The sequence below is a fragment of the Panulirus ornatus genome, chromosome 52 (assembly GCF_036320965.1).
Source record: "Panulirus ornatus isolate Po-2019 chromosome 52, ASM3632096v1, whole genome shotgun sequence".
Taxonomy (NCBI): Eukaryota; Metazoa; Arthropoda; class Malacostraca; order Decapoda; family Palinuridae; genus Panulirus; species Panulirus ornatus.
The window spans coordinates 10,912,016-10,932,622 of NC_092275.1; the positions used below are offsets into that span (position 1 = coordinate 10,912,016).

Consider the following 20,607-nt stretch of genomic DNA (forward strand, 5'->3'; position numbering starts at 1 on the left):
GTAAGATCCTCTGCAAACACTGCACTAGACTTGCCCTCTGCCTGTGGCCTGTTAAGGGTAAGGTGCTAAAGGCTAAGAAGTGGCACTGGAGTTCACTTGTAATAGAGACTGTTGCTGTGGCCACCCCCATAGGGGAGCTCCAGAATGGAATTGGCATCAGAGATATAGATAGTACATTATAAGTATGTATTAGGAAGAAAAGTATGATGAATTTTTCTACTTTATAAAGTATACAGAGTTACTTGAAACTTAGTTTTTTAATCTTTCAGGTTTTTGGTTTGATACCTTCAGCAGAAAGTCATAACTGTGTATAAGCCGTCAGATACACAGTTGTCCTTTTACTGTGAAGCGTTCTCTTAAGTCACCAACATTAGCACACCTGTTTTAAGAAAATCTTGTGTCAAGCTATCAGTTGAAGTACCTTTTGGATATCAAAATGGAGGGTAATGTTGTCGTGAAGGAAGTGAGGATCCTGGAGACTGCAGAGGATATCCAAGATCGTCGTGACCAGGTGCTCTCAAGGTATTCCCAGTTCCGTTCAGATGCTCGCCTCAAGAGGGAGAAGCTAGATGATTCACGCAGATTCCAGGTAAGAGTGATGGCTAAAATGATATGTATGGATTTGTATATGTGTTTTTATGCATGTATTTATGTAGGCAGGAAGTATGTACATCAGTAGGTGTTACGTGACTCTTTCTTGAGTGTACACCTTGAGTTAAAAGTCACCATTAGTGTGGTTGTATCATTTTCAGATGATGAAAGACCCTGGAGTGTTGCCAGAGAACTCATTTCAGTGCTCTTCCAGTCCCTGCTACTGAGTGTAGCATTCATCTCGCACCCCATTTCAGATGATGAAAGACCCTGGAGTGTTGCCAGAGAACTCATTTCAGTGCTCTTCCAGTCCCTGCTACTGAGTGTAGCATTCATCTCGCACCCCAACAAGCCCCCCCCCTCTCTCTCTCTCGTGTGCTCACAAAATTCTTTTTCCTTAGGTTAACTCACCTTTCACATGCTCCCAATTTCTGACACCACCTTTCACACGCTCCCAATTTCTGACACCACCCTTTGCAGTTTCTCACTCAGATCTACCACCGGAGCCATATTATCAGCAAACAGGATCAGACTCAAACCCCCTCCCCCAGTCACCACCACAAGACTGAAGACTTTTCCCTTTCCCAGTCATGGTTTGACTGCTTCTCTTCTGATGCCGTGTGCATCAAGAACAGTGCATACTGGGCTGGGAAGTGCTTCCCTTCCCCAGAAATTCTTTCTGCTGTCATTTCTGCTCAGAATCACTGCAGAGTTGTTCTTCACATAGTCATTTACACCTTCATAAAAAGAAAGTTTTTTTTTTTTTTTTTTTTTTTTTTTTTTTTTTTTTTTTTAGAGGGCCAGGTGAGGATATTCCCTCAAAGACCCAGTCCTCTGTTCTTAACGCTACCTCGCTATCGCGGGAAATGGCAAATAGTATGAAAGAAAGAAAAAAGAAAGTGTGCTGCATTCATAGACAACAAGATTTTCTTTGTCATTGCTCCATCACTTCAGCCTCATTTTGGAAAAATGCCATTGTATACACATTAGCACTTGTTCAATGATTCAGTTGTTCACTGATGATGCAGCATTGGTGGCTGATTCAGGTGAGAAACTGCAGAAGTTGGTGACTGAGTTGGTTTGATCGAGTAAGTAATGAAAGGGTAAGAGAGATGTGTGTTAATAAAGAAAGTGTGGTGGAGAGAGCAGAGGAGGGTGTATTGAAATGGTTTGGTCACATGGAGAGAATGAGTGAGGAAAGATTGACAAAGAGGATATATGTGTCGGAGGTGGAGGGAACGAGAAGTGGGAGACCAAATTGGAAATGGAAGGATGGAGTGGAAAAAATTTAGAGCGATCAGGGCCTGAACATACAGAAGGGTGAAAGGCATGCAAGGAACAGAGTGAATTGGAGTGCTGTGGCATACCAGGGTTGAAGTGCTGTCAATGGATTGAACCAGGGCATGTGAAGCGTCTGGGGTAAACCATGGAAAGTTTTGTGGGGTCTGGATGTGGAAAGGGAGCTGTGGTTTTGGTGCATTAAACATGACAGCTAGAGACTGAGTGTGAATTAATGTGGCCTCTGTTGTCTTTTCCTAGCACTACCCCACACGCTTGCGGGGAGGGGATGCCACTTCGTGTATGGTGGGCTGGAGGCAGGAATGGATGAAGGTAGCATGTATGAATATGTACAGGTGTATATATGTATATGTATGTATACGTTGAAATGTATAGGTATGTATATGTGCCTGTGTGGGTGTTTATGTAAATACATGTGTATGTGGGTGGGTTGGGCCATTCTTTCGTCTGTTTCCTTGCGCTACCTTGCTAATGCGGGAGACAGCGACAAAGTATGATAGATGAATATAAATTATTTTGTATTATTTTTTATATTATAATTTGCTTTTCTAAATATTTCTCACATACATTCTTCAAAGCAAACACCTAATCCACACATCCTCTACCACATCTGAAACCACACTGCTCTTCCCCAATCTGATGCTCTGTACATGCCTTCACCCTCTCAGTCAATACCCTCCCATATAGTTTCCCAGGAATACTCATCAAACTTATATCTCTGTAATTTGAGGACTCGCCTTTATCCCCTTTGCCTTTGTACAATGGCACTATGCATGCATTCTGCCAATCCTCAAGCACCTCACCATGAGTCATACATACATTAGATATCCTTACCAACCCGTCAACAACACAGTCACCCCCTTTTTTAATGAATTCCACTGCAATACCATCCAAACCCTCTGCCTTGCCAGACTTCATCTTCTGCAAAGCTTTCACTACCTCTTCTCTGTTTACCAAATCATTCTCCCTAACCCTCTCACTTCACACACCACCTCGTCCAAAACACCCTTTATCTGCCACTCTATCATCTAACACATTCAACAGACCTTCAAAATACTCACTCCATCTCCTCACATCACCACTACATGTTATCGCTTCCCCATTAGCCCCCTTCACCGATGTTCCCATTTGTTCTCTTGTCTTACACACTTTATTTACCTCCTTCCAAAACATCTTTTTATTCTCCCTAAAATTTAATGATACTCTCTCACCCCAACTCTCATTTGCCCTCTTTTTCACCTCTTGCACCTTTCTCTTGACCTCCTGCCTCTTTCTTTTATACATCTCCAAGTCATTTGCATTATTTCCCTGCAAAAATCGTCCAAATGCCTCTCTCTTCTCTTTGACTAATAATCTTACTACTTCATCCCTCCACTCGCTAACCTTTCTAATCTGCCCACCTCCCACACTTCTCATGCCACAAGCATCTTTTGCGCAAGCCATCACTGCTTCCCTAAGTACATCCCATTCCTCCCCCACTCCCCGTACGTCCTTTGCTCTCACCTTTTTTCTATTCTGCGAATAAGTATAATGAATGAAAAATCAGTTTAGAGAAATCTTATAATAATAGTGATGTTGGAGATGCATTCTGGAAGGTGTTACAAATATATGGTGTGGGAGGAAAGGTATTAGAAGCAAAGAGGAGTTACTAACAAGAGAGAGTAAAGTGTGTGAGTGAGTGGGTAGAGAAGATAGTGAGTGGTTCAAGGTCAAAGTGGGTCTTTGGTAGGGGTGTGTGATGTCACCATGACTTTTTAATATGTTTATAGATGGGGTGTTGATGTAGGGAAACGCAAGGGTCTTGGAGAGAGGAGCAAGTATGCATTGTGTTGGAAGTCGGGGGGCCTGGGAGATGACTTAAGTTGATGTTTGCTGATGGCACTTCTCATGTGTGGCACATTTGAATGAGATACTGCAGAAGTTGGTGATTGAGTTTCAGAGTGCACGTGAAAAAAGTTGGGAGTAAGTGTGTATAAAGTAAGGTTCTTTGATTTAGCAGTCAAGGAGACAGGTTTATTGGGGTGTAAGTTTGAGTGGGAAATACTTGGATGAAATGAAATATTTTGATACACGGAAGCTGAGGTGAGTCATAGGGTGGGGAAAGGGGTGAAGGTCTTGGGAGCATTGAGGAATGTGTGAAAAGAGGGGTCACTATATGGGAGGGCATAGATTGGTATGTTTGAGGCTATATTAGTACCATTAGTGTTGTATGGATGCAAAACATGGGCCATAGATGAGATTGCATGGAAGGGGTGACTATGCTGGAGATAGAATGTTAGTGCGCAGTAAGTGTTGTGAGGAGGGCTGATTAAGAAATGGTTAGGTAAAAGAGAGGTGTGGTAATAAGAAGAGTATGGGTGAGAGTGCTGAAGAGGGTGTACTGAAATATTTTGGACATGTGGAGAAAATGTGTGGATTGGTTGATGAATAGACTTGTGTCAGAAGTGGAGAGGACAAGAACAGGTAGACCTGTTTGTAGATGGAAAGAAAATGTGCTTGGGTATGCACAAGATAGAGTGAACGAGGACAAGAACAGGTAGACTGTTTGTAGATGGAAAGAAAATGTGCTTTGGTATGCACAAGATAGAGTGAACTGGATTGATGTATTATTCAGGGGGCAACATGCTGTGAGACGACTGGACAAGGGCATATGAATCAGATGTAGGAAACCACAGAAAGGTTTGTGGATAAGGGACTAAATTGCACATGATAGCTAGAGAATGGATGTGAGCAAATGAGACCTTTTCTTTGCCTGTTCCTGGCACTTCCTTACTAATGTGGGAAATGGCAAACAAGTATGAAAGATGAGATATTTGTTCATATGGTTTTTTTTTTTAATTTTCTAAAAGAAGGAACAGAGAACGAGGCCAGGTGAGGATATTCCCTCAGAGGCCCAGTCCTCTGTTCTTAATGCTACCTCGCTGAGGCGGGAAATGGCGAATAGTATGAAAGAAAAAGAGTATATTTTTTCTTTGTATTTAAAGGGTTTGTTGTTACTTTGGTAGTATTTAACTCAGGGAAACTTTGTTCTTTGTATTGTAACTGTTTTATTATTTGTCTAGCATTTACTGCACAAATTTTCAGTTTGATTTTTTCTTCATAGTACTTCAAACGTGATGCTGATGAACTGGAGTCATGGATCCATGAGAAACTACAGGCTGCCTCTGATGAGAGTTACAAAGATCCCACCAACCTCCAGGCCAAGATTCAGAAACATCAGGCCTTTGAGGCTGAGGTGGCTGCCCATTCTAATGCTATCGTTGTTCTGGACAACACTGGTTCTGAGATGATCAGTCAGCAGCACTTCGCTTCTGATGTTATTAGACAAAAATTAGGTAAGCTTATATTTTCAAAGTGATAATCGAAAGATGAAATTAGAGTTGTTCGTATTTTGAGTTTTTGATGCATCTTATCTTCGAGTAGGATGAGAGAAGTGGTTCATCTATTTTTTTTTTTAAATCTAATGACAGCCTGATGGCCGACACCAGATGTTACAGGCAGGCTGACTGATCTTAACCTGTGCTCTTGGACCACATCCTATAAAGGGAATGGGTCAAGGTTAGTGCCTTCATTGAGCACACCTCGAGGTCGCAGTAAGAAAGCCCAAACCCATGAGAGCATTTACGCTCTTTTGACACCATGTGCCACGCCAGTTAAAAGTAGCTGATGTCACCCGCCCAGATTCTTTGCCAGTTAAATCCCGTACACTCTGGAGGACTTCTGGGGTACCATAATAGCTGGACTTGTTCTGGTGAAGAAAAACTATTTTGCCTTATTTAAAGTTTGTTTGCTCATGGGTTGATATCCATTAACATGACTGATATCAGATGACTTTATCCTTAAGTAGCGCATGAGATCAAGATTTATGAAATCTGTGATGGCTTTGAATTAGATCACCTAACCTTTTTTATGATAATAGTGATTCTTTTACCATGTATAGATTTGTTTTCAGCTGGTTACTTGGACCTTCCTCATAATAAGTTTGAGATATCTCTTGTTACCCCAGTTGTCCTCTAGTTAAAGGGATATGATTTGAATTTTCCTGACTCTTATATGTATTGCTTTTGGCTTGGAGTCTAGAGTTCCTTGTAGTCAAATTATAGCTTGCTTATCTAATTTTAGAACCATAAACTTCCTATAATTTATGTTAAAATAGGGTTTATTTCCGATATGTTTCAGTAGTTGAGGGAATGAGTTTCAGTAGTATGCTATGGTATATGCATGTTTAGATAAATTGGAGGTGAGTAAGAGAGTGAAGCATGTATGACACTGGGTGATTTGTGAAAAGGAGATTGGAGTGCAGGACAAGTAGGCAGTAGGTGAGGTATGTAATAGGTTGAGTAGAGTTTGAGATGAATGAGAGAAAGTACTTTAATGTTTGAAGTGTTTTAGTATCGGAGTGATCTGTCACGATGGACAATAAGCGAAGTGGATCATAGGGTGGGAGGTAGGGGGCGAAAATTTTGAGGAGCCTTGAAAAATGCTGTTGGAAGTCTGAGTTAACATATATTCTGGAAAGCAAAAGATGGTATGTTAGGAATAGTGGTTCCAACAATGTTGTATGGTTGCGAGTGTCTGTGTGCTATGGATATTGATTGTAGGGTAGAGGATGTACGAAATAGATTTGGGACAATGTGGTTTAGAGTTGAGGATGTGTGATCGTTGCTTGGAGTAAGTGAAAGTACTTAAAGGTAAGATGGATTGTGATGTAGCATTATGAATGAGAGCTGTGAGTTGAGAGCTGTGAGTATAGAATATAGGGTGGGAGGCAGTTGTTAGGTTGAAAAGTTGTTTATGGATGTGGCACATGGAGTGTAGAAGATGAGGAAAGTTGAATTGTTCAGTGAATGTAGGTTTGCGGAGGTGGAGGGAACGAGGAGAAGAGGGAGACCAAATTGGAGGTGGAAAGATGGAGTGAAAAAGAATTTTTGTGTGATCGGGGCCTGAACATGCAGGAGGGTGAAAGGAGGGCAAGGAATAGAGTGAATTGGAGCGATGTGGTATACAGGGTTTGACGTGCTGTCAGTGGATTGAATCAAGGCATGTGAAGCGTCTGGGGTAAACCATGGAAAGCTGTGTAGGTATGTATATTTGCGTGTGTGGACGTGTGTATGTACATGTGTATGGGGGGGGGGGTTGGGCCATTTCTTTCGTCTGTTTCCTTGCGCTACCTCGCAAACGCGGGAGACAGCGACAAAGTATAAAAAAAAAAAAAAAAAAAAAAAAAAAATTGATTGAGAGGGTTAAGGCATGTACAGAGCATCAGATTGGGGAAGAGCAGTGTGGTTTCAGAAGTGGTAGAGGATGTGTGGATCAGGTGTTTGCTTTGAAGAATGTATGTGAGAAATACTTAGAAAAGCAAATGGATTTGTATGTAGCATTTATGGATCTGGAGAAGGCATATGATAGAGTTGATAGAGATGCTCTGTGGAAGGTATTAAGAATATATGGTGTGGGAGGCAAGTTGTTAGAAGCAGTGAAAAGTTTTTATCGAGGATGTAAGGCATGTGTACGTGTAGGAAGAGAGGAAAGTGATTGGTTCTCAGTGAATGTAGGTTTGCGGCAGGGGTGTGTGATGTCTCCATGGTTGTTTAATTTGTTTATGGATGGGGTTGTTAGGGAGGTGAATGCAAGAGTTTTGGAAAGAGGGGCAAGTATGAAGTCTGTTGTGGATGAGAGAGCTTGGGAAGTGAGTCAGTTGTTGTTCGCTGATGATACAGCGCTGGTGGCTGATTCATGTGAGAAACTGCAGAAGCTGGTGAATGAGTCTGGTAAAGTGTGTGAAAGAAGAAAGTTAAGAGTAAATGTGAATAAGAGCAAGGTTATTAGGTACAGTAGGGTTGAGGGTCAAGTCAATTGGGAGGTAAGTTTGAATGGAGAAAAACTGGAGGAAGTAAAGTGTTTTAGATATCTGGGAGTGGATCTGGCAGCGGATGGAACCATGGAAGCAGAAGTGGATAAGAGGGTGGGGGAGGGGGCGAAAATTCCTGGAGCCTTGAAGAATGTGTGGAAGTCGAGAACATTATCTCGGAAAGCAAAAATGGGTATGTTTGAAGGAATAGTGGTTCATACAATGTTGTATCGTTGCGAGGCATAGGCTATGGATAGAGTTGTGCGCAGGAAGATGGATGTGCTGGAAATGAGATGTTTGAGGACAATGTGTGGTGTGAGGTGGTTTGATCGAGTAAGTAATGTAAGGGTAAGAGAGATGTGTGGAAATAAAAAGAGTGTGGTTGAGAGAGCAGAAGAGGGTGTTTTGAAATGGTTTGGTCACATGGAGAGAATGAGTGAGGAAAGATTGACCAAGAGGATATATGTGTCGGAGGTGGAGGGAACGAGGAGAAGAGGGAGACCAAATTGGAGGTGGAAAGATGGAGTGAAAAAGGTGTGATCGGGGCCTGAACATGCAGGAGGGTGAAAGGAGGGCAAAGAATAGAGTGAATTGGAGCGATGTGGTATACCGGGGTCGACGTGCTGTCAGTGGATTGAATCAAGGCATGTGTATGGGGGTGGGTTGGGCCATTTCTTTCGTCTGTTTCCTTGCGCTACCTCGCAAACGCGGGAGACAGCGACAGAGCAAAAAAAAAAAAAAAAAAATCTATTCTCATCACAAGTAGCTTTTCCAACTAATTAGGGCACTCCCAAGGAAATTTAGGCAGAGTCCGTGTGATGTTGGAAAGGGATTTTCCCAACCTAGATGATTTTCTCCTTTTTAATACTTGATCACCATTTCTCACAGTTCTCACGTTTCTCACAGAACAGACAAGAAATGCCACATCTGCTCATATCTATTCTATATCTGTCATATAGTACACTGAAACCACAGTTCCCTATCCACAACCAGGACTCGCATACCTTTCCATAGTTTACCCTAGACACTTAGTATGCCATGGTTTAGTCCATTGACAGCATCGACCCCAGTATATGACATTGTTTCTGATTCACTCAAAACCATTCATGCCTTTCTCCCTCCTGGATGTTGAGGCCCCAGTTGCTCAAAATATTTCTCACTCCATCCTTCCATCTTCATGTTGGTCCCCATATTCTTCTTGTTTCCTCCACTTCTGACACGTATATACTCTTTGTCGACCTTTTCTCACCCATTTTCTCCATATGTTCAGACCTTTTCAGTACACACATTTCAGCTCTCTCAACCACACACTTTTTATTACCACATATATATCTTGCCCTTTCATTACTTATTCAATTAAACCACCTCACAACACACATTGTCCTTGAACATTTCATTTCCAACACACTCACCCTCTGCTGCATAGTCTTGTCAATAGCCCATGCCTTGCATCTATATGATAGTTAGGACAACTATATCTTTTAAGTATACTCACTACTGCCCTTCCAAATATTGACTTTTAAAAGATTTATCTTCCTCTAATTTTTCCCCATTCATACTCACCTCAGCTAATCTGTTCTTCAACCTTGCTAAACCTAATAATTTACTTTCAGTTTCTTCCTCTCACACAGACTTCCAGCCTCATTCCCCAACCTCTGCAATTTGTAATTCAAATCTGCCTCCAGTGCTGTATCATCAGCAAACAACAACTGACTCTCTTCTGAGGGTCTGTCATCCCATACTGTTAATAGTTAATGATCTTGGAGCTAACGTTTAGTGTTAGTGATATTACAGTAAATAAAAAATGCGTTATTCAAAATGGGTATTTCTAAGTTTGATTTTTTTCTTCAGATGAACTTCACCGCCTTTGGGAATTGCTACTCAGTCGCCTAGCAGACAAAGGTATGCGTCTTCAGCAAGCACTGGTTTTGGTACAGTTTCAGCGTCAGTGTGATGAAGTGATGTATTGGATCAATGACAAGGAAACCTATGTCACCTCAGAAGAATTTGGTATTGATCTGGAGCACGTTGAGGTCCTCCAGCGTAAGTTTGATGAATTTCAAAAGGATATGGCTGCCCAAGAATACCGTGTCACAGAAGTGAACACACTTGCTGAGAAGTTGGTAGCAGAGGGGCATCCAGAGGTGGAAGTGATTACCAGACGCAAGAAGGACCTGAATGAAGCCTGGCAACGCCTGCGCCAGCTTGCCCTTACTCGACAGGAGAAGTTATTTGGTGCTCATGAAATACAACGATTCAATAGAGATGCCGATGAGACCATTGCTTGGGTTGCAGAAAAGGATGTTGTCCTCTCATCAGATGACTATGGCCGTGATCTAGCTTCAGTGCAGACTCTTCAGCGTAAGCATGAAGGTCTTGAGCGTGATTTGGCTGCCTTGGAGGATAAAGTATCTACTCTTGGGGAAGAAGCCACTCGTCTCTGTGGCATCCATTCTGATCATGCCGAACAGATAAAAGCAAAATTAGCAGAAATTGAGCATTCTTGGTCCACGCTTACAGCTAAGGCCCAGGAACGTCGACGTCGTTTAGATGATTCATATTATTTACACCGTTTCCTATCTGATTTCCGTGATCTTATCTCTTGGATCAATGACATGCGTGCTATTATCTCTGCTGATGAATTGGCCAAGGATGTTGCTGGAGCAGAAGCTTTGCTTGAACGCCATCAAGAGCACAAGGGTGAAATTGATGCTCGTGAAGATAGCTTTAAATCCACTCATGAGGCAGGTGAAAAGTTGGTGGAGAAGAAGCATCATGCATCTGATGAAGTGAAAGAGAAGCTTGGCACCCTTACTCAGGAGAAGGCTGCTCTTCTGGCTTTGTGGGAGGAACGTCGCATATTGTATGAACAATGTATGGATTTACAGCTCTTTTACCGTGACACTGAGCAGGCTGACACCTGGATGGCCAAACAAGAGGCTTTCCTTGAAAATGAGGATCTAGGAGATTCCATTGACTCAGTTGAAGCTCTAATCAAGAAGCATGAGGATTTTGAAAAGTCACTTGCTGCCCAGGAGGAGAAAATCAAGGCTCTGGATGAGTTTGCAACAAAGTTAATTGAAGGGCAGCATTATGCTTGTGATGATGTTTCTCAAAGACGTGAGTTGTTACTGGAGCGCCGCACTGCCTTGCTTGACATGTCTGCACGTCGTCGAACTATGTTGGAGGACTCCTACCGCCTTCAGCAGTTTGAACGTGACTGTGATGAAACCAAAGGTTGGATCAATGAAAAGCTGAAGTTTGCTACCGATGATAGCTACTTAGATCCTACTAATTTGAATGGTAAAGTCCAGAAACACCAGAACTTTGACCAAGAACTCAGTGCTAACAAATCTCGCATTGAAGAAATCACTTCAACTGGGAAAGAGTTGCTTGACTCTGATCATTATGCTAGTGATAAGATCAGCAGTCGCATGGAAGAAATTGTTCAGCTTTGGACTTCCCTTGAGGAAGCCACTCGTCGGAAGGGATCAAAACTTGAAGAAGCATCACAACAGCAACAGTTTAATCGTGGTGTTGAAGATATTGAGCTCTGGCTATCTGAGATTGAAGGCCAGCTGATGAGTGAAGACTATGGCAAGGATTTGACAGGTGTACAGAATTTGTTGAAAAAGCATGCTCTGCTTGAGGCTGATGTTGGTGCTCACCAAGACAGAATCGATGGTGTAAGAATTGCTGCAGATCAGTTCGTAGACCGTGGGCATTTTGATGCAGAGAACATTAAGTCAAAACAAATGGCTCTACAGGAACGTTACAATGCCCTTCAAAAGCCAATGACAGTCCGTAAGGACCGCCTCAAGGATTCACTGTTGGTGCAGCAATTGTTCCGTGACATTGATGATGAAGAGGCTTGGATTCGGGAGAAAGAACCCATTGCAGCTTCCACTAATCGTGGCCGAGATCTGATTGGAGTGCAGAATCTAATTAAGAAGCATCAAGCTGTTCTTGCTGAAATAAATAATCATGAACATAGAATTGTTGCTGTCACAACAGCTGGTGAAGAAATGATTAGTGATGGTCATTTTGCAGGAGAGGAGATAAAGCAAAGAGTAAACACTTTGAGTCAGCATTGGGCTCAGTTGAAAGAACGAGCAAATCAGCGCCGTCAGGATCTGGATGATTCACTTCAGGCTCATCAATACTTTGCAGATGCGAATGAGGCAGAGTCATGGATGAAAGAGAAAGAGCCTATTGCAGCTGGGGGAGACTTTGGTAAAGATGAAGACTCTGCTGAAGCATTGTTGAAGAAGCATGAGGCTCTTATGAGTGATTTAGAGGCTTTCAGCTCAACCATAGCTGCTCTGGATGAACAGGCAGCAGCATGTCGTCAACAAGAAGTGCCTGTTATGGATATCACAGGAAAAGAGTGTGTGGTAGCTCTCTATGATTACACCGAGAAATCCCCCCGAGAGGTCTCAATGAAGAAGAATGATGTTCTGACCCTCCTAAATGCAACTAACAAGGATTGGTGGAAAGTGGAAGTGAACGATCGTCAAGGTTTTGTCCCTGCTGCATATGTGAAGAAAATTGATTCTGGCCTGACAGCTTCCCAACAGAACCTAGCTGATAGCAACTCCATTGCTGCTCGCCAAAATCAGATTAAGGTGCGCGCTTAAATTCCTTTTGTGGTTTCAACATTTTGAACTATTTTTCCCATACTTTGTAATTAAGTCTTCAGAAAACTCTGAAATACTTATTTGTGACCTTTAAAGATTAGAAATTAGAAAGTCTTCGGAAAACGTTGAAAATTTATTTGTGACCATTAAAGGTTAGAAGTTAATCATGATGATTAGATCATATACTTTCCTTATTATTATAGGGAATGAAGCAGGTATAAACCATCCAGGTCTTGTTAGGGCCTACAAGATATACTATTGCCACCTTTTTCTTGTGAATGACTTAGGTGAAAGAAGGTGAATTCTTTCAGTAGGAGACTGCCTGTGGCACAGCAGTCCTTTGTATGCCAACTGTACATGTTTTTTTATAATACTTTTTCTGTCACATGCAAATTCTGCTTATCAGACACATTTCCTTTAACAGGGTCAGTACGAGAACTTGATGGCCTTGGCCCGTGAACGTCAAAAGAAATTAAGCGAGACTGTACAAGCATATGTCCTTGTCCGTGAAGCTGCAGAGCTTGCTCAGTGGATTAAGGACAAGGAACAGCATGCTCAGATTGAGGATGTAGGGGAAGATCTTGAGCAGGTTTGTATGCAAGATAGCTTTTCTTGATTGCCATTGTTTATTAGATTTATATTTATTATACTTTGTCGCTGTCTCCCAATGTTAGCAAGGTATCGCAAGGAAACATACGAAAGAATGCCCCAACCCACCCACATACACATGTATATACATACACGTCCACACACGCACATATACATACCTATACATCTCAATGTATACATATACACACACAGACATATACATATATACACATGTACAAAATTCATACTGTCTGCCCTTATTCATTCTTGTTGCCACCCTGCCACACATGAAATGACAACCCCTTCCCCCCGCATGTGCGCGAGATAGCTCTAGGAAAAGACAACAAAGGCCACATTCGTTCACACTCAGTCTCTAGCTGTCATGTATAATGCACTGAAACCACACCTCCCTTTCTACATCCAGGCCCCACAAAACTTTCCATGGTGTACCCCAGATGCTTCACATGCCCTGGTTCAATCCATTGACAGTATGTCAACCCTGGTATACCACATCGTTCCAATTCACTCTATTCCTTGCACGCCTTTCACCCTCCTGCATGTTCAGGCCCAGATCTCTCAAAATCTTTTTCACTCCATCTTTCCACTTCCAATTTGGTCTCCCACTTCTCGTTCCCTCCACCTCTGACACATATATCCTCTTGGTCAATCTTTCCTCACTCATTCTCTCCATGTGACCAAACCATTTCAAAACACCCTCTTCTGCTTTCTCAACCACACTCTTTTTATTACCACACAACTCTCTTACCCTTTCATTACTTACTCAATCAAGCCACCTCACACCACATATTGTCCTCAAACATATCCTTTCCAGCATATCCACCCTCCTCACAACTCTATCTATAGCCCACGCCTCACAACCATATAACATTATTGGAACCACTATTCCTTCAAACATACCCATTTTTGCTTTCCAAGATAACGTTCTCGACTTCCACACATTTTTCAACGCTTCCAGAACTTTCGCCCCCTACCCCACCCTATGATTTACTTCCACTTCCATGGTTCCATCCACTGCCAAATCCACTCCCAGATATCTAAAACACTTTACTTCCTCCAGTTTTTTCCATTCAAACTTGCTTCTCAGTTGACTTGTCCCTCAACCCTACTGTACCTAATAACCTTGCTCTTATTCACATTTACTCTCAGCTTTCTTCTTTCACACACTTTACCAAACTCAGTCACCAGCTTCTGCAGTTTCTCACCCAAATCCGCCACCAGTGCTGTATCATCAGCGAACAACAACTGACTCACTTCCCAAGCTCTCTCATCCACAACAGACTGCATACTTGCCCCTCTTTCCAAAACTCTTGCATTCACCTCATTAACAACCCCATCCATTAACAAATTGGATATTTATTTATTTAGTAAAAGCTTTGCGGAAGAAGAAAGCCGGCAAGGCAGCAGGTTTGGATGGTATTGCAGTGGAATTTATTAAAAAAGGGGGTGACTGTATTGTTGACTGGTTGGTAAGGTTATTTAATGTATGTATGACTCATGGTGAGGTGCCTGAGGATTGGCGGAATGCGTGCATAGTGCCATTGTACAAAGGCAAAGGGGATAAGAGTGAGTGCTCAAATTACAGAGGTATAAGTTTGTTGAGTATTCCTGGTAAATTATATGGGAGGGTATTGATTGAGAGGGTGAAGGCATGTACAGAGCATCAGATTGGGGAAGAGCGGTGTGGTTTCAGAAGTGGTAGAGGATGTGTGGATCAGGTGTTTGCTTTGAAGAATGTATGTGAGAAATATTTAGAAAAGCAAATGGATTTGTATGTAGCATTTATGGATCTGGAGAAGGCATATGATAGAGTTGATAGAGATGCTCTGTGGAAGGTATTAAGAATATATGGTGTGGGAGGCAAGTTGTTAGAAGCAGTGAAAAGTTTTTATCAATGATGTAAGGCATGTGTACGTGTAGGAAGAGAGGAAAGTGATTGGTTCTCAGTGAATGTAGGTTTGCGGCAGGGGTGTGTGATGTCTCCATGGTTGTTTAATTTGTTTATGGATGAGGTTGTTAGGGAGGTGAATGCAAGAGTTTTGGAAAGAGGGGCAAGTATGAAGTCTGTTGTGGATGAGAGAGCTTTGGAAGTGAGTCAGTTGTTGTTCGCTGATGATACAGCGCTGGTGGCTGATTCATGTGAGAAACTGCAGAAGCTGGTGACTGAGTTTGGTAAAGTGTGTGAAAGAAGAAAGTTAAGAGTAAATGTGAATAAGAGCAAGGTTATTAGGTACAGTAGGGTTGAAGGTCAAGTCAGTTGGGAGGTAAGTTTGAATGGAGAAAAACTGGAGGAAGTAAAGTGTTTTAGATATCTGGGAGTGGATCTGGCAGCGGATGGAACCATGGAAGCGGAAGTGAATCATAGTGTGGGGGAGGGGGCGAAAATCCTGGGAGCCTTGAAGAATGTTTGGAAGTCGAGAACATTATCTTGGAAAGCAAAAATGGGTATGTTTGAAGGAATAGTGGTTCCAACAATGTTGTATGGTTGCGAGGCGTGGGCTATGGATAGAGTTGTGCGCAGGAGGGTGGATGTGCTGGAAATGAGATGTTTGAGGACAATGTGTGGTGTGAGGTGGTTTGATCGAGTAAGTAATGTAAGGGTAAGAGAGATGTGTGGAAATAAAAAGAGCGTGGTTGAGAGAGCAGAAGAGGGTGTTTTGAAATGGTTTGGGCACATGGAGAGAATGAGTGAGGAAAGATTGACCAAGAGGATATATGTGTCGTAGGTGTAGGGAACGAGGAGAAGTGGGAGACCAAATTGGAGGTGGAAAGATGGAGTGAAAAAGATTTTGAGTGATCAGGGCCTGAACATGCAGGAGGGTGAAAGGCGGGAAAGGAATAGAGTGAATTGGATCGATGTGGTATACCGGGGTTGACGTGCTGTCAGTGGATTGAATCAGGGCATGTGAAGCGTCTGGGGTAATCCATGGAAAGTTGTGTGGGGCCTGGATGTGGAAAGGGAGCTGTGGTTTCGGGCATTATTGCGTGACAGCTGGAGACTGAGTGTGAACGAATGTGGCCTTTGTTGTCTTTTCCTAGTGCTACCTCGCACACATGAGGGGGGAGGGGGATGGTATTCCATGTGTGGCGAGGTGGCGATGGGAATGAATAGGGGCAGGCAGTGTGAATTGTGTGCATGTGTATATATGTATGTGTCTGTGTGTGTGTATATATATATATATGTACATTGAGATGTATAGGTATGTATATTTGCATGTGTGGGCGTGTGTGTGTGTACATTGTGTATGGGGGTGGGTTGTGCCATTCTTTCGTCTGTTTCCTTGTGCTACCTCGCAAACGCGGGAGACAGCGACAAAGCAAAATAAGAATAAAAAAATAATTTATTTATTAATTATACTTAACTGCCGTCCCCCCTCGTTTGCGAGGTAGCACAAGGAAACAGACAAAGAATGGCCCAACCCACCCACATACACATGTACACATTCATATACATAAACGACCACACACGCACACATACATACATATACATTTCAGCATGTACATACGTATGCATGCACAGACATATACATATATGTAAATGCACATATCCATACTTGCTGCATTCATCCATTCCCTTCGCCACCCCACCACACACGAAATAGCATCCCCCTCCCCCAGTGAGGCAGCGCCAGGAACAGACAAAAAGGCCACATTCATTCACACTCACTTTTTAGCTGTCATGTGTAATGCACTGAAATCACAGCTCCCTTTTTTATTCAAGCCCCAAAGACCTTTCTGTGGTTTACCCCAGACACTTCACATGCCCTGGTTCAGTCCATTGGCAGCACATCAACTCTGGTATACCATATCATTCCAATTCACTTTATTCCTTACATGCCTTTCACCCTGCTGTGTGTTCAAGCCCCGATCACTCATAATCTTTTTCACCCCATCCTTGCACCACCAATTTGGTCCCCCATTCCTTATTCCCTCCTCCTCAAATTTACATCCTAATTAACTTGTCCCTCCACCCTACATAACCTAATAACCTTGCTCTTATTCAAATTTACTCTCAACTTTCTTCTTTCACACACTTCCAAACTCAGTCACAAACCTCTGCAGATTCTCATTCGAATCAGCCACTGACTCACTTCCCAGGCCCCCCTCAAATCCCCCATAGACTGCATACTTGCCCCATCTTCAAAACTCTTGTGCTTACCTCCCTAACCACCCCATCCATAAACAAGTATAACAACCATGGGGACATCACACACCCCTGCTGTAAACTGACCTTCACTGGAAACCAATCACTCTCCTCTCTTTCTGCTCGTACGTATGCCTTACATCCATGATAAAAACTTTTCACCACTTCTGGCAGCTCATGTCCCACACCATATACTCTTTAGACCTTCCACAAAGCATCTCTATCAACCCTAGCATATGCCTTCTTCAGATCCACAAATACCACATACAGATCCATATGTTTTTCTAAGTATTTCTCACACACATTCTTCAGAGCTAACACCTAATCCACACATACTCTACCACTTCTGAAACAACACTGCTCCTCCCCAATCTGACACTCTGTACATGCTTCACCCTCTCAATCAATACCCTCCCATACATATATATACCCTGGTATGTGACCCCTTGCACTGCTCTAGTATATGTTGATGACCACTAGGAAACTGAAACACAATAAGTTCCCAAGTGCAGTTTCTAGTAATGATCACATTAGGGGAGATACAAGAATGAGATAGAAGACATAGAACAGTCAGTTGATGTACAAAGAAGAGACATAGCTAAGACTCCACTGGTAAACAAGTGTTACCAGTTGATGGCATTTGGGTTGGTTGGAACACCACCATCCGGTTTTTCACTTCCTCCAAAATTCAAAGATACTTTTCCTTGTCTGCTCTTTTTCCCTTCCATGATCCTCTCTATATTTCAGTGAAGGCCTGACCTTGAAGTGGACTTTTGCCTATGACTGGAGCTTTCATCAAAAAAAAAAAAAATCCCTTTGATGAACATTGAAATTCCTGAGGTAGAGGATCTCAGCTTTTGGGTGAGAGGATGCCACAGTCTCATGATGTGACTTTAGATAGTGAAAGAATGATATAGAATTTGTAAAATTAGGAAAAACAGGAAAAGTGTAGTAGTTGGGAGATGGACCTTGAGCCATATAGCATCCGTGTTTGGGGCCTTAAGGTCTTTGAGGTGTGAAACAAGTGTGTTGATGTTAGAATAAGCATAAACACCACCTTTGAACCAGAATCGTGAATAGAGACTGTAGTTAGATATGAAAAAGGGATTTGGGAGAACATCATCAGGTAACTGTGTCTCAGAGAATTAAGATATTAGTAGAGGTACTAGACTGTAGAGGTACTCCAGCTCCAGTCATAGGCAAAGGTGAGTAATGTGGCAGTTGAGGGAATAATTGGTATGCATGGGGTGTTCAGTGTTGTAAATGGAAATGGTGAAGAGCTTGTAGATTTATGTGCTGAAAAAGGACTGATGATTGGGAATACCTGGTTTAAAAAGCGAGATATACATAAGTATACTTATGTAAGTAGGAGAGATGGCCAGAGAGCGTTATTGGATTACGTGTTAATTGACAGGCGTGCGAAAGAGAGACTTTTGGATGTTAATGTGCTGAGAGGTGCAACTGGAGGGATGTCTGATCATTATCTTGTGGAGGCTAAGGTGAAGATTAGTATGGGTTTTCAGAAAAGAGGAGTGAATGTTGGGGTGAAGAAGGTGGTGAGAGTAAGTGAGCTTGGGAAGGAGACCTGTGTGGGGAAGTACCAGGAGAGACTGTGTACAGAATGGAAAAAGGTGAGAACAATGGAAGTAAGGGGAGTGGGGGAGGAATGGGATGTATTTAGGGAATCAGTGATGGATTGCGCAAAAGATGCTTGTGGCATGAGAAGAGTGGGAGGTGGGCTGTTTAGAAAGGGTAGTGAGTGGTGGGATGAAGAAGTAAGAGTATTAGTGAAAGAGAAGAGAGAGGCATTTGGACGATTTTTGCAGGGAAAAAATGCAATTGAGTGGGAGAAGTATAAAAGAAAGAGACAGGAGGTCAAGAGAAAGGTGCAAGAGGTGAAAAAAGGGCAAATGAGAGTTGGGGTGAGAGACTATCAGTAAATTTTAGGGAAAATAAAAAGATGTTCTGGAAGGAGGTAAATAGGGTGCGTAAGACAAGGGAGCAAATGGGAACTTCAGTGAAGGGCGTAAATGGGGAGGTGATAACAAGTAGCGGTGATGTGAGAAGGAGATGGAATGAGTATTTTGAAGGTTTGTTGAATGTGTCTGATGACAGAGTGGCAGATATAGGGTGTTTTGGTCGAGGTGGTGTGCGAAGTGAGAGGGTTAGGGAAAATGATTTGGTAAACAGAGAAGAGGTAGTAAAAGCTTTGCGGAAGATGAAAGCCGGCAAGGCAGCAGGTTTGGATGGTATTGCAGTGGAATTTATTAAGAAAGGGGGTGACTGTATTGTTGACTGGTTGGTAAGGTTATTTAATGTATGTATGACTCATGGTGAGGTGCCTGAGGATTGGCGGAATGCGTGCATAGTGCCATTGTACAAAGGCAAAGGGGATAAGAGTGAGTGCTCAAATTACAGAGGTATAAGTTTGTTGAGTATTCCTGGTAAATTATATGGGAGGGTATTGATTGAGAGGGTGAAGGCATGTACAGAGCATCAGATTGGGGAAGAGCAGTGCGGTTTCAGAAGTGGTAGAGGATGTGTGGATCAGGTGTTTGCTTTGAAGAATGTATGTGAGAAATACTTAGAAAAGCAAATGGATTTGTATGTAGCATTTATGGATCTGGAGAAGGCATATGATAGAGTTGATAGAGATGCTCTGTGGAAGGTATTAAGAATATATGGTGTGGGAGGCAAGTTGTTAGAAGCAGTGAAAAGTTTTTATCGAGGATGTAAGGCATGTGTACGTGTAGGAAGAGAGGAAAGTGATTGGTTCTCAGTGAATGTAGGTTTGCGGCAGGGGTGTGTGATGTCTCCATGGTTGTTTAATTTGTTTATGGATGGGGTTGTAAGGGAGGTAAATGCAAGAGTCCTGGAAAGAGGGGCAAGTATGAAGTCTGTTGTGGATGAGAGAGCTTGGGAAGTGAGTCAGTTGTTGTTCGCTGATGATACAGCGCTGGTGGCTGATTCATGTGAGAAACTGCAGAAGCTGGTGACTGAGTTTGGTAAAGTGTGTGGAAGAAGAAAGTTGAGAGTAAATGTGAATAAGACCAAGGTTATTAGGTACAGTAGGGGTGAGGGTCAAGTCAATTGGGAGGTGAGTTTGAATGGAGAAAAACTGGAGGAAGTGAAGTGTTTTAGATATCTGGGAGTGGATCTGTCAGCGGATGGAACCATGGAAGCGGAAGTGGATCATAGGGTGGGGGAGGGGGCGAAAATTTTGGGAGCCTTGAAAAATGTGTGGAAGTCGAGAACATTATCTCGGAAAGCAAAAATGGGTATGTTTGAGGGAATAGTGGTTCCAACAATGTTGTATGGTTGCGAGGCGTGGGCTATGGATAGAGATGTGCGCAGGAGGATGGATGTGCTGGAAATGAGATGTTTGAGGACAATGTGTGGTGTGAGGTGGTTTGATCGAGTAAGTAACATAAGGGTAAGAGAGATGTGTGGAAATAAAAAGAGCGTGGTTGAGAGAGCAG

At 42.6% G+C, this 20,607-nt stretch overlaps 1 protein-coding gene across 6 annotated transcripts in view; it reads left to right on the plus strand.

The window, feature by feature from the left end:
• Positions 1 to 20,607, plus strand: part of alpha-Spec (alpha spectrin) — a 176,977-nt gene that overhangs the window by 16,991 nt on the left and 139,379 nt on the right. For all 6 annotated transcript variants that reach the window (XM_071692154.1, XM_071692158.1, XM_071692157.1 and 3 more), the window contains exons 2-5: positions 270 to 589; positions 4,994 to 5,225; positions 9,593 to 12,366; positions 12,803 to 12,967. In XM_071692154.1, the coding sequence (XP_071548255.1) occupies positions 437 to 589; positions 4,994 to 5,225; positions 9,593 to 12,366; positions 12,803 to 12,967 (3,324 nt within the window). In that variant the 5' untranslated portion in view covers positions 270 to 436. The remainder of the gene's footprint in view (positions 1 to 269; positions 590 to 4,993; positions 5,226 to 9,592; positions 12,367 to 12,802; positions 12,968 to 20,607) is intronic.